This window comes from Mya arenaria, chromosome 10 (assembly GCF_026914265.1).
Source record: "Mya arenaria isolate MELC-2E11 chromosome 10, ASM2691426v1".
In the NCBI taxonomy this organism is placed as follows: Eukaryota; Metazoa; Mollusca; class Bivalvia; order Myida; family Myidae; genus Mya; species Mya arenaria.
The window spans coordinates 39,274,650-39,288,650 of NC_069131.1; the positions used below are offsets into that span (position 1 = coordinate 39,274,650).

Sequence of the window (14,001 nt, forward strand, 5' to 3'; positions counted from 1 at the left end):
GTGTGTACACTATTTTGACTTGTTCACTTAATAACTGGTTATGTTCATATTTTTCGTCGATAATTTTAAAGTAGTTCAAGACACATTGTCGACTGGACAAATATCATGTGGACACATGGCCCCAATTTCTCGAAACTTCTTAAGTCTCTTATAACAGGATTAAGCTAAACTCACTATTTTTGTTGTTCTATAATATATGTTATATTTACTTCTTTAAGAGTTTTTTTTATAAATTATATAAGAAATACCTGTATGCTAAGTCAAAACTTTAATTGGGTTCAACTCTATACGTTGACTTCATTTTTGACGACAAAAACAACAACGTTAAAATACTAATATGTCGACTTAATTTATATGCATAATGTGTTTGAGGGTTCGTTCAGAAGTTTTCTATTATATAAATGCTTTTCTTAAAAGTACAATTGTTAATTTTGGAGTATTCTAGATTTTTGGGTATGTATATTCTATATGATATGTATTAAACCTAACTAATCGAAGGGAACTTTAGTCACCGCAGAAATGATTACATTTGTAATATCATTTAACATATAATTGCAATCCCACATTTAAATCACTATCTTGCAGAAACGTTCTTTATTTGGGGAGTCAACAATTGAAATAAAACAACAATTCAACGACACATAACTGTCCGCTCGAAAGTTAAACCGCCCAGGTGTTAGTTTCATTACACAAGTGTCGGGTTATGGCAAATTGTTGCGGCTTTGTGAATATGATACAAAAAGCTGATTGCTGTTTGTGCAAATATGGAAAAACACCGAAACATGAACGTTACTTTAAAACACAATAACATATTGTTGATATATAGTTTATTAGAATTATTATGGTATGTTTGCAACTTTACTGGAATGATCTCGTTAAGTTTTTTTTATTTTTTATTTATGATCAATACAATATTGCACCTTTTAGTATTGAATTTGTTTAATTGGTTGTATTTTATAAAGGGTGTTTTAAAGGGAGAATCGTAGATGAGATTTGTATTTGAATATTGTCAAACCAATATCTTAATTGTGCACTGAATGGATATCAATACGATTTGATAGCTGAATACACACCCATTTTCGAATTCGGGTTTTATGACGTAAGCTTCAACTGCTTACAGACACCCGCACCCACAACTGTCAATCATAGTTACTTCGCTCATGCGCAGAGGGCAGAGCGATCTATGAAAAATAGAACGCTTTACAAAATTATGTAGATCGACAACATACTTTCTACGAAAATAAGTGTTTATATTCACCGTCAAATCTGTTCTAAGTGATATGGAGCTGCAGTAAATAGGGTATTATCCTCTTGACTGTTTGCATTCAAAGAGGTCCCGGGATCTATTCTTTTCGTAGGCGCAATTTATATGTATGTTTTTATTCGTTGTTTATAATCTTTTTATAAATAAGTTTTCATGTTAATCTTATCAAAACTGAGGGATGTTTTTCAACATTTGCAGAAATAATTTCCTTTCGATTTCATCATAACTGCAGCTACCGAGCCTTTAACATACTTTGATCATACAATTAAACAGGAAGATTTTATGTCAGTAACCCCAGCGTTAAGCTTGGATATGAATACATTTAAGTTTTCGTCAACGCCCTGAAGGAATATGGATAGTTTTAAGGTATTGTAAATTTATATACATTATAAAAATTCGAAAAGTTTGTTTGTAATAATATACAACAATTAATGTTAAAGTACGTATATACATGCTATGTCAGTAAACGTGGTAATGATAAGTCAATGTGATCCAATATATTAAAACAATGGTAAAACGTAATTACCGACCTTTACCAAAAATCTATCATGCCCTGGTATGCAATTAAGAACCCTAGATTGTAAAAGTAAAAACGTTTTCATTGCAATAATCATTGAATATATTTAGTTGTCTTAAATATTGATTGATACAGTTTATTACAAGTAAATGTTGTTAGTGATTTCGATCATGCCGCCATCAATTTGATCCCGTATGGATTCTGATTTAAATAAAGTTGATAAATCTTATGACGACCAACAAACTTACATGATTGTATTGATTAAAATATTTAATGGCCTTTGTAGCAGTGATTTATTTTGGTGGTTTATAACCAGTATTTTGATACTCGCCGAAGAACGTTGATATTTCAAACACAAACTATTACTTGAGATCCGTTGTGAACACGCTGTACATGGCAACGTTTTTCGTTCACGCGTTTCACTAATCGTTTTACTGTAGAAATTCCTTATGCGTGTGCTCATTTCACACACTATCTTACATTTTTTTCCGAGGGAAGCAATATTAAGGAGACTTAATCGTTTTCAATTACTGAAACATAACTTGACTTGTAAAATTATAAATTGTAACCGATACTATAATGGGTAAAGAGTCCCCAGAACCGGTCACGTTAATAATCAGATTGTATTTGGAAATAGTTTACAGAACAGGTCATGTAACGAACCAATATTATAGTTGAAACATCGTCTGCAGAACAGGTCACTTAAATAACCTAGACTATATTTGGAAAGCTGTCCACAGAACAGGTCACGTTACGAACCAATATTGTAGTTGAAACATCGTCTGCAAAACAGGTCACGTTGAGAAGCAGCACGATTTTTTGAAAGCTGTCCGCAGAAAAGCTTACGTTACAAACCAAGACTATATTTGGAAAATAGTCCGCAGAACAGCGCACGTTTAGAAGCAAGTCTATTTTTAAAAAGTATCCAGCAGAACAGGTCACGTTGAGAAGCAGGACTATATTTGGAAAGCTGTCCGCGGAACAGGTCACGCGACGAAACAATTTTATAGTTGAAACATCGTCTGCAGAACAGGTCACGTTGAGAAGCATGACGATTTTTGGAAAGCTGTCCGCAGAACAGGCTACGTTACAAACCAAGACTATATTTGAAAAATAGTCCGCAGAAAAGCGCATGGTTAGACGCAGGTCTTTATTTAGAAATATATCCAGCAGAACAGGTCACGTTGAGAAGCAGGACTGTATTTGGAAAGCTGTCCGCGGAACAGGTCACGCGACGAAACAATATTGTAGTTAAAACATCGTCTGCAGAACAGGTCACGTTAATAAACTAGACTATATTTGGAAAGCTATCCGCAGAACAGGTCACGGTACGAATCAATATTACAGTTAAAACATCGTCTGCAAGACAGGTCATGCTGAGAAACAGCACTATATTTGGAAAGCTGTCCGCAGAAAAGGCCATGTAACAAACCAAGACGAAATTTGGAAAACAGTGGACATAACCGGTCAGGCTAGGAACCAACATAATGTTTGAAAAAATCTCGGCAGAACAGGTCACTTAATAAAACCAAGAAATCAATATAGTTGAAACATAGTCTGGGGAAAAGGTCACGTTGAGAAGCAGTACTATATTTGAAAAGCAGTCCAGAGAACAGGTCACGTTACAAATCAAGACTGTATTCTTAGGTTAAATCTGACTACCGTTTACTTGCCATATGACACCAAATGGCGTGTTTGGTCAATTCCAAAATGCAGTTGTTGTTGTTTTGGTGCAGTATCGGCCATTATGCAAAAAATAACCATACTAAATTTATAATGTTTTATCAATTATGTAATTTGAAAAGATAACAAAAGTGTCTTATTTTTAACGAGTGCCATATCTGCTAAATTCGGTTGTTCTAAGAATTGAAGGCAATTATTAAAGGAAAATAATTGACCAGATACTATCGAAAAGCGGGCACATTTTTACTTAAAGTAACACTATAAAATGTTACGGTTTTATTAGATGCATTACAAAGCTAAATTAGAATGTACTGGAAGTGGGCACGTTTAATTCGATTCGCCTACAGGACCAATATCAGCACTAGGGTAAAATATTTTCAAGTTATTTTTCACGACGTAAGAACCCATCGTCTTCACCCCATGTTAACTTGAGAAAACAAAGCACCTTTGCCTTTAAATGTTATCAATTGTTTTCCTCTTTTTGGTATTACTCAAATCAAAATTGATATACAGAGTGTTATGAATGATTAATTTCAACAACTTATTACAAACTTGGTCACTATTTATTTTATTTGTTTAACTTTTAAAATTTACTGTTTTTACGAATAATGTGCCAAAAATGAGTTATCTCATGCGTTGTATAGTTATACTCATATCTTTCCTAATATGTCCTCATTTAAATATTTACATATATGATTTCTGTTTAAACTTACCGGGGACAATTTTTTATCGTTGCGAGAAGCATGACATAAATATGATCTTATTATAATTTTTCAGATCCTATTTGTATTAATGGTGCTTTTTAAAGGTATGTATTTCAAAATTAAAAGTTTGTACTATAACAGTTTTATATATATGTTCTTTATTTCCTCTTGAAGAGATACATACATAATCATAATAAAGAGAACAAAAATACATGCACATACATAGTAAAGTAATTGATATAAGAAAGACAAAACATGATTAACTAATGATTAAATGCAAACATATGATATAAGAAAAAAAAAAAAACAAAAAAAAAACATATAATAAATTAATACAATTTAACAGATGCAATCATATGATGTATAAGGTAATATAATGAAATGTTCAAACATAAAAAATGTGATTCTTTATGACGTTATCAATATTTGTTAATTTGTTCTTTTAGTGATGATTTACATACATATATATTTTATACATTATTATAACGACAAAATGACTTTATGTATTGACAATATACATAGTTTCAGGCTATCAATATTTATACGAATGCTTTAATCAATTACAAGTGCTATTACATCTTTATAGCTTTGCATAAGCTTATAATTGAAAATGCAATTTTATTACACATAAACATTTAAAAACATAGCTAATTGCGATACGTAGAAAGTGTTTATGAACCTTCTTGCTAGAAAATGCATGATGCCTTTTTCCTAACAAATTTTGTAACTTTGTTTCATCATCACAATTAGTCAAGCACATGGATACATCATTGATAAACTCATTTGAAATAATATCATAGAATCGTATTCTTATGTCTGATGATAAATGGCAGCAAAATACAACATGATTTACAACATTGTCGACTACAACACCACACGCATGGCATAATATCGGTCCCCTATTATCATACGGGTTTGGTGATATCCAGAGTTTGCTCACTTCCAGTGCATGTCGGCGTGACCGGAAGTCTGATGCGCATGTCCATATTATCGCTGGTTCAATACTTGTATGCAAACATCTGAATCTTGTAAAAGAAACATCGTTTTGTAATCTCTGTTTCCATTTATTCAAATGGTGTTGATACACTGCTTTTTTACAAGTGATCTTCCAAGCTGATTTCGTAGGAAATTGTCCTGTGTATGAATATCTTGTAATAACTGGAAGCAGATTGTACTTTGATAGTATGTTAATTATATCCGGTATGTATCCCCGTTGAGTGATTTTATTTGTTCGACATGCATACATGGCTAGCCGCAGGTTGAAGATTTGCTTGGAGAGTACATGCACTGGCATATTACAAAGACATTTAAGAAACGTTAGTTTTTTAATATCTATTTGACTTTCTATTGACTTCATACCGAGCATCGCCAAGCATATATCAGTACGAGTTCGTATATGAAATCGCTGTATTAGTTTTGCAGCCATTCGTATAAAGCGTTCTAGTTGTAGATAGTTTGTCTTCGATAAGTTGTTCCACAGTTCTGCCCCAAAAAGGAGTTTTGATACACATATTTTTGACATTAATTCTGCTGACGTAAGTGGGTTAATTAAACAGGTTCCGACGTTCAGCGACAACAATGAATAAAATGATGCTTCAGCTTTTCTGCATGCGACCGTAACTTTATCATTATCTGTCAATTTGTCATTTAGCTGTACACCAACATGTCTTAACTTGTTTGTGTGCTCAATTTTATTATGTCCTAGGTAAAAACTATTGCTCGTCTTATTCCTGGAATGGTCTCCAAATACCATAATGAAGCTTTTTGCTGAATTAATCATATATCTAAATTTGCAGGTGTATTCATACGCAGTATTTAGTAGATTTTGGAGCCCTGACGGCGATATTGCACTTAAAGCGATGTCGTCTGCTAAAGTAGTATTGCTCGTTGCTATGTTGATGATATTTGTCCCCTGGTTACTTCGCTCAAACAATTCGAGGAGGCCGTTTATGAAGAGGTTTTAGATCCAAGTTGAGAGTATCCCACCTTGCCTTATCCCTTGTTTTATCGGGGAAAAGTTAGCAATTTGCCGATATGCAACTATACATGTCAGTGTGAGCGTCAACAATTAATGACCACGTTTTGCCTGTAATACCCAGTTCTGCAATCTTGTAAAATACTGCATCCAACCAAACTGTATCGAACGCCATTCTCGTATCGAGCATCGCAACATATACTTTATTATTAAGTTCTAGATTGTGATATATTGACTCTTGTAGGTTAAAGGACGCAGTTATTGCCCCTGTGTTCTTCTGATAAGCATTCTGTTGACGGTTTGGAAACTTAACACCAGTGTCTTTCATCCACGTAGTTATTTTACTGTGTAAAACCTTTTCAAAAAGTTTGTAAATTACTGGCAGTAGTGTTATGGGTCTGTAATTTCTTGGGTCACTTCTTGGTTTGCCGTTATCTTTGTAAGCTGGTATGATAAGTCCCTTTTTACACATTTTAGGAATAATTCCTGACACAATTATTCGATTAAATAAAAATTTTAATACTGGATCACGCTTTCAATCGTTTATATTTTGATAATAATAAGTCGTTATTCAATAAAATCATCATAATAAAATTACTCCATTTATCCATCCATCCATTCATTCTTTTATTTATTTATCCATCCATCCATTCATTCATTCATTCATTCATTCATTCATTCATTCATTCATTCATTCATTCATTCATTCATTCATTCATTCATTCATTCATTCATTCATTCATTCATTCATTCATTCATTCATTCATTCATTCATTCATTCATTCATTCATTCATGCATTTTTCATTCATTCATTCGTTCGTTCGTTCGTTCGTTCGTTCGTTCATTCATTCATTCATTCATTTATTCAATCATTCATTCATTCATTCATTCATTCATTGATTTCAGTCATACCTTTTAAGTAAACTTTATTTTGCTTGTTTATTTTTATATATATATTTATATAGGCTTAAAAGCTGTATTTTTGTCATCATGCTTGCCCCTGCAGTTTTCATATATGTCCTTGTTGCATATAATTTTTCATTCATAAAAAATAGTATGTTGTTACGTTTGTACAAGATGTTAAGTATATTAATATTTGTATTATATTATCGGCGAATATTTCGACAAATTAGTTGCATACGATTATTTTGAACTAACTACAGCTAAATGTGACGATTGTCCTGATCGATGCCTGTGCTGCATTAACGACATATGTGAACATGACTCAAAAGGCTGGGAACAAGTGTGTTTAGATGGCTGCAAAGATGGTTATCATCAACCTCGATGCATGGTCCCGTGTAAAGGAAACTGTCAGACTTGTCGTCAATCTGACGGTGTGTGTCTTATATGTAAACCGGGATTTTACGGACCATCTGACGAGTGTTTAAATGCATGTGCCTTCAGACACTGCGCATGTTTTGAAAGCGAATGTGATAATTGTCTTGACGGGTTTTACGATGTTAGCAACCATTGCGACTCGGCTTGTTCAAAAGGGTGCAGTGAAGACAAATGCAATGATGATGGAACTTGCGACTGTGTTGACAATTTTGAAGGAAATAAATGTGACAGGTGTGTTCTAGGGAAATACGGAGAACTATGCAATAATAATTGCATAAACGAAAACTGCATGTGCACAAACGCGGTTAATTGTATTTCCTGTAGGACTGGCTTTTTTGACATTTCTACTTTTTGCTCTAAACGGTGTTCCGTGGGCTGTAAGGATATTTGTAATAGTGACGGCCACTGTACATGCTTACCGCAATTTTCAGGACAGACATGTGCAAACTGTATACCTGGATTTTATGGCGACGACTGCACCATACCGTGCTCAAACGGTTGTATTGATGGCACATGCAAAAGAGATGGAACGTGCAAGTGTATTCAATACTTTATGAGTAAAACATGTGATGTTTGTGATCAGGGACGTTTTGGAACATTATGCGATAAAACATGTAGTGCAGGCTGTGCGAATAATACATGTGACAGAAGCGATGGATCATGCGAGATATGTATTGACGGTTATACATCATCAACTTGTCATGAAAACTGTAACTATGCTTGCCAATCATGTTCTCAAGACAACGCGTCTCAATGCTTATTATGCTTCAAGGGCTTTTATGTTGATTCGAATATGTCAGGTTGCACTCCCTGTGAGCAGTCGTGTCTTGCTAACACATGTGAACAGCCGAATGGGTTGTGTACATACGGATGCCGAGAAAGATACTGGGGCCACAACTGCAATAATTCATGCCATCCTACTTGCAAAACCTGCCTTCGAGAGAATGGCATCTGTACACATTGTGTTAACAACTCGTTGACTAGTGTTGGAAATTACTGTACCAGAACATGTAGTGACACCTGTGTTAATAAGGAATGTGATGTTATGACAGGCCGATGCCTACGTGGCTGTGTTCGCAACTTTTACGCCGACATGTGCGATATAGAGTGTCCAGCTACATGCGTTTCCGTACCAAATATTACAAGATGCGATTACTTTGGTCGTTGTCGACATGGTTGTATTGCTGGATACAAAGGGATTACCTGTGCAAATGGTAGGTATAGGTTAATTAAAGAATATGTATAGAACAGAAAACCAATTACTTGTAACTATATGTTATCCAATGTTTCACCAGGTTCTTACTGTGTTTTTCCAGCTCATAAAAAATACTGTTCAAAACGTTTGATAGATATGCAAGTAGTTTTAGATAATATTGATTATTACTCAATTACTGATCGAAATTACAATGTAAACAAACGATTTATTAATGAGAAGTTGAACGGCAGACACATTGGAAATATTTGTCTTATATCAAGAGTACCTTTCAGCAACGACAACTTCTAAACCGGAATCTTCATCATGCGGGGGAATCATTGGGGGAACTGTTGGTGGTTCACTCACTGTTTTATGTATGATTACTGTCATCCAGATAGTTCTGTTCATTCGATGGTATGTCACATTTAATTATGAAACCAATACATGCTTTTAATTTTAAGTTCCAATGAATGTTTATCAAAATAAGCCCTTCCATGCGGAAAAAACAACAACAAAAACAATCAATAATGTAAAGCTGATATTTGTGAAATAATATCATTTAAATTCACCTTGATAACTTTTTATAAAGGAGACGACACAACAAGAACAACTCCTCTGAAAGAACCCAAGAGCTGGCGTTCCGCAGTTTGGATCCATATGAGATTGGTACTGGTTTTTATAAGTACTTTTGGTATTTATGTACCGCTCTATATCCGTCAGTCCGTCCGTCCGTCAGTCCGTCCGTCAACAATTGCTTAAAAACTTCTCCTCTGAAACTACCTGGCCAAATTCAATGAAACTTCATAGGAAGCTTCAAAAATACCACAAGGGGTCACGATTGATCAACACTAACAACAACAAAATGGCCGACTTCCTGTTTTTGCTTTAACAAACATCTCCTCTAAAACTATCTGTCCAAATTCAATGAAACTTTACAGTAAGCTTTCTAGCGTGACCATCTACAAAAATACAACAAGATGTCACGATTGATCAGTAACAACAACAACAACAGCAACAACAACGAAATGGCTGACTTTCTGTTTTGCTTTTAAAAACAACTCCTCTGAAACTTCTGCTCCAAATTAAATGAAACTATACAACAAGGGGTCACGATTGATTAACAACAACAACAACAGCAACAGCAACGAAATGGCCAACTTCCTATTTTGCTTTAAAAAACATCTTTTATAAAATTACCAGTCCAAATTCAAGTAAACTTTACAGAAAGATTCATTTGTTGACCCTCCACAAAAATACACCAAAGGTCATGATTGATCAACAACAACAACAACATAGTCATTTAAAGGTTATTTTTGTTCATTTTTTAAGTTCATAGATTCAAATAATTATTATACACTTTATTCTTTAGAGTAAATTTCTTTTTTACTTAATAATAAATTTAATAATCAGACTTTTCCATTGAACATAAGCCTTAATGCATTTAAAAGTAAAACAAAGATTTTTAACATGTGAAGGAAGGTGATGTTGCCATAAATGGAAGAAGCAATGATATTAGTGGAAGGCGCTGAATGTGTTCTGATATTTGATTTTAGAGCTTAAGGCAGTTTATTGATTTTATTGGATGGTGCACTGTTTGTTGTTTGTTTATCAATACTGAAAGTTATATCAGTGTGCAAGCAATTTAACATAGTTTTGTCAGTGTGCAGGCAATCGAATGAAGTCCTGTGTGTGTGCAGGCAATTGAATAAAGTCCTGTCAGTGTGCACGCATCTGAAAAAAGTCCTGTCAGTGTGCAGGTATCTGTACGAAGTGCTGTCAGTGTGCAGTCAATTATCAAGTCCTGTCAGTGTACAGGCAACTGAACAAAATCCTATCACTGTGCAAATGTGAGAATCAAATTATGTCAGTGTGCAGTCAATCACAAAGTCCTGTCAGAGTGCAGGCAACTGAACGAAATCCTGTCAGTGTGAGGGCAACTGTGTCAAGTCTTCAGTCTGAGGGCAACTGTGTCAAGTCCTGTCAGTGATTATCCTGGCAACATGTTTGATCAGTATGTTTTTCAATACAACAAATAACAAGCTTTATGGATTATAAAGGTTAAACGTTTTTACTCAGATGAGTGATTTAGGGCCAATATGGCCCTCTTGTTTTGCAAAGTCTTGTTCATACAATGTGAAAGTATAGTCTTGGTAATAGTCCTTATTGTGGGTTATCAATCTAACGTAAAGTGCGCAGTAAGTAATTTCTGAAATAACAGGAAGGTATTATGCTTCGACGGTCCATGTTGAAATAGGAGTATGATTTGCAAACATTCTAAAAAAAGTTTTTGTTTGGGATTAGTTTGCACATTATTTTGTGAGATGTTAAAATGTATCTGCAGTGTATGTGATGTCAAATTCTGGAAACACATTCCGTACGTGTGTTTCTTTAAACCATCATTTAAAAAAACGAAATACTTATGTCCCTCTTATATTCAGATTTGAAAGATTTAAATACATTTACAGTTAATATATGCTATTATGAGGATTTAAAGTATTTTCAAGCTAACATTCTGTATAATCTGTGATTTGTCTTCTTTTGTCTTTATCGATTAACGTCAGCATGACGTTTGGGACTGATGGGTTTGTGCCTGTAGTTTATATTTTAGTATTTATAATACTTGCCAATAGTTTTTCAATCTATTTAATAATCATATATATTTTTCGATTATTTTAGAGCCAGAAATGCAATATCAAGAGCTAAGTATCAAGCCCTTGAGAGAGAATAAAGATACAACGTACACAGACCTCCAGGAAGCAACAACGTAAACGACCTTGCTGATGGTTGATTGAAACTTATTTTTCAGTTTACATGTGTTTCTATGTGTAAACGGGTTAAGACATGAGTTTGTGAAAATAGTATGTATGTGTCAAAACATATTGGTATAATTAAGTGTTAATGCAATCGAACCTATATATAGTTCTTCTTTAATTAATTCAAAAGTTGTTTTATTGAGTGTTTGATGTTATAATTGAAGGAAATTTAAGTACTCTACGTACAATACACCCAAATATTGATTACCAGTATTTCAAACAGCCAATATTGATTCAGAATATACTTAATTTTATAAACCGAACACAATGAATGTAATTATACAGTAATTTTATAAACAATGCAGCAAATATGGCAATGATCAATCCTACAAAATAAATGCGATAAGAGTAAAGTGTATTCCTAATGGACCAATGTTCAAGAATCAGACTTCTAAACAAGGACTAATAGCGTTGATGTCAATGAACGACATCGTCACTATCTTCTTAAATTCGTTTCTTATTATACGATTTGCCATTATGATCTGGATTCACCCATAGAAAGTCATTCTTTGGTGACTTCTATGTCAGCCAATCAGATTCATTCTTATGCTTAATAGGTAACATCAATAAAGTTCAAAATTCGTTTTGGGGATTAAGCTTTCAAAACATCCGATGATGTCTGCGGTTGTCTACACGCCTAAATTGCTTAGTAGGCAGAGCAAACGACCTCAAACCATATTGTATCTGTCTTGTAGGCTCGATTCTGACGTTGTGTATGATCAGCAAACCGAGTAACGAAGGTGCCGACTTTGTTTCACTCAAAAAATGAATGGACACAAACTATCAGCTGTACAAAACTCGTGTTTTATTGACTATAAACAGCTAAGATTTGAATGTATATTGTTCACTTATGTTCAGAATGTGTCAGATATTTTATCAAAGACACGTTGTGAAATAAATGAAACTTGAGCTAATTATTGTAGATTTTATTGTGATTAGATCGATCAAAAGTGTTGTAACTCAAGGAACAACTTGTTGTGTTTATAAAGTGTATAATCTGTACTCGTGAACAATTATTACTGATTTTATTTCTCTTTAAATATACCATACTTGCTTTTTACGAAAATTAGAGTCAGTTTTTTGATAATGCCTGAATAAACAATTGGTTTTATCTATTATACATTTAAGGATTAAAAGTTCGAATTAAAATCCTAATAGAATCCTAAAATTTAAAGATGTTGCTTAGTGAAGATAATCCTAGAAAGTGGAGAGAAAGGATTGTTTTCTCCAAACTTGTTTCTCAACTCGGACTATGACAGTCTTGACAGTGAAAATATTTCCTGACAAGAACCTGTTTCTCATTCGTATTATTCGTAAAACCATGTTTACCCTATTAACCAATGATAGTGGTTTCTATAAATAATACCTACAAAGCACTTTTCATTTTATAGTTATTTGACTGTTATGATATGTGATTATACTTTGTACATGTTGTAAACCATTAATTATCTGTGAAACAAATTGTTTTCGCCACAATATTTGCGGGTTGCATATCTGTTTCTTGGTAAGATGATACTAACTACAGTGTATTTCCTCAGAACTCCTAACATCGACCATGACCGACCATTCAATTGATAAAAACTGGAAAGTACATGAATTGAAGTTTGTTTGAAGATATATAACTTAATGTTTTAGCCCGATATGTACGCATGGCGGTTTACCAAAATAACACCCAACTGTTTCTTTAGGATCTCTTTGGTCATAATAAAGCTGTATTTTTGTTAGTTTTGCCTTTTTCAATAATATTAAACGACTCTTTCAATTAATGATATGATACGATACGATAAAGCGAACATTCGTTGATAAAATGACCCCTTTGACCTTAACATAAAATCTTAATTTGATAAACAGGAACAATTAAAAGTATGACATACCCAATCATATTTTCTATTCGACATTAAGTCATACCACATGCCTAGTCACAGCGACCGTGCTTTTATCGTTCAACTTACATTCTGGTCAAAAGTCAGGAACCTGACCACATTCCTAGTCACAGCGACGGTGCTTAGTTCGTACCACTGACGTCCTTGTAAAAAGTCAGGCACCTTACCACATTCATAGTCTCAGTGACGGTGCTGGGTTTGTACCACTGACGTCCTCGTCAAAAGTCAGACACCTTACCACATTCATAGTCACAGCTACGGCGCTGAGTTCGTACCACTGACGTCCTCGTCAAAAGTCAGACACCTTACCACATTCATAGTCAAAGCGACGGTGTTGAGTTCGAACCTTTGACGTCCTGGTCAAACGACAGGCACCTTACCACATTTATAGTCACATCGACTTTGCTTATTTCGTACAACTGACGTCCTGGTCAAAAGTCAGACACCTTACCACATTCATTGTCACAGCGACGTAACTTAGTTCGTACCACTGACGTCCTGGTCAAAGGTCAGACACCTTACCACATTCATAGTCACCGCGACTCTCATGAGTTCGTACCACTGACGTCCTGGTCAAATGTCAGGCACCTTACCACATTCATAGTCACAGCGACTTTTCCTAGTTCGT

The 14,001-nt window shown here is 34.3% G+C and overlaps 1 protein-coding gene across 1 annotated transcript; it reads left to right on the forward strand.

Moving 5' to 3' along the window:
• The first annotated feature begins 1,537 nt into the window (after positions 1-1,537).
• On the forward strand, positions 1,538-13,602 carry LOC128205492 (multiple epidermal growth factor-like domains protein 10). Its single transcript, XM_052907186.1, has 7 exons — positions 1,538-1,630; positions 4,242-4,272; positions 7,308-8,696; positions 8,971-9,091; positions 9,267-9,343; positions 11,354-11,441; positions 12,186-13,602. The coding sequence occupies exons 1-7, from the start codon at positions 1,616-1,618 to the stop codon at positions 12,223-12,225; spliced, it is 1,761 nt and encodes a 586-aa protein (XP_052763146.1). The 5' UTR covers positions 1,538-1,615; the 3' UTR covers positions 12,226-13,602.
• Positions 13,603-14,001: the final 399 nt, after the last annotated feature.

Coding starts and splice junctions, on each gene's coding strand:
- LOC128205492 (XM_052907186.1), top strand. Junction 9,092..9,266: donor ATAGTTCTGTTCATTCGATG/GTATGTCACATT, acceptor CTTTTTATAAAG/GAGACGACACAACAAGAACA. Junction 9,344..11,353: donor TTTGGATCCATATGAGATTG/GTACTGGTTTTT, acceptor CGATTATTTTAG/AGCCAGAAATGCAATATCAA.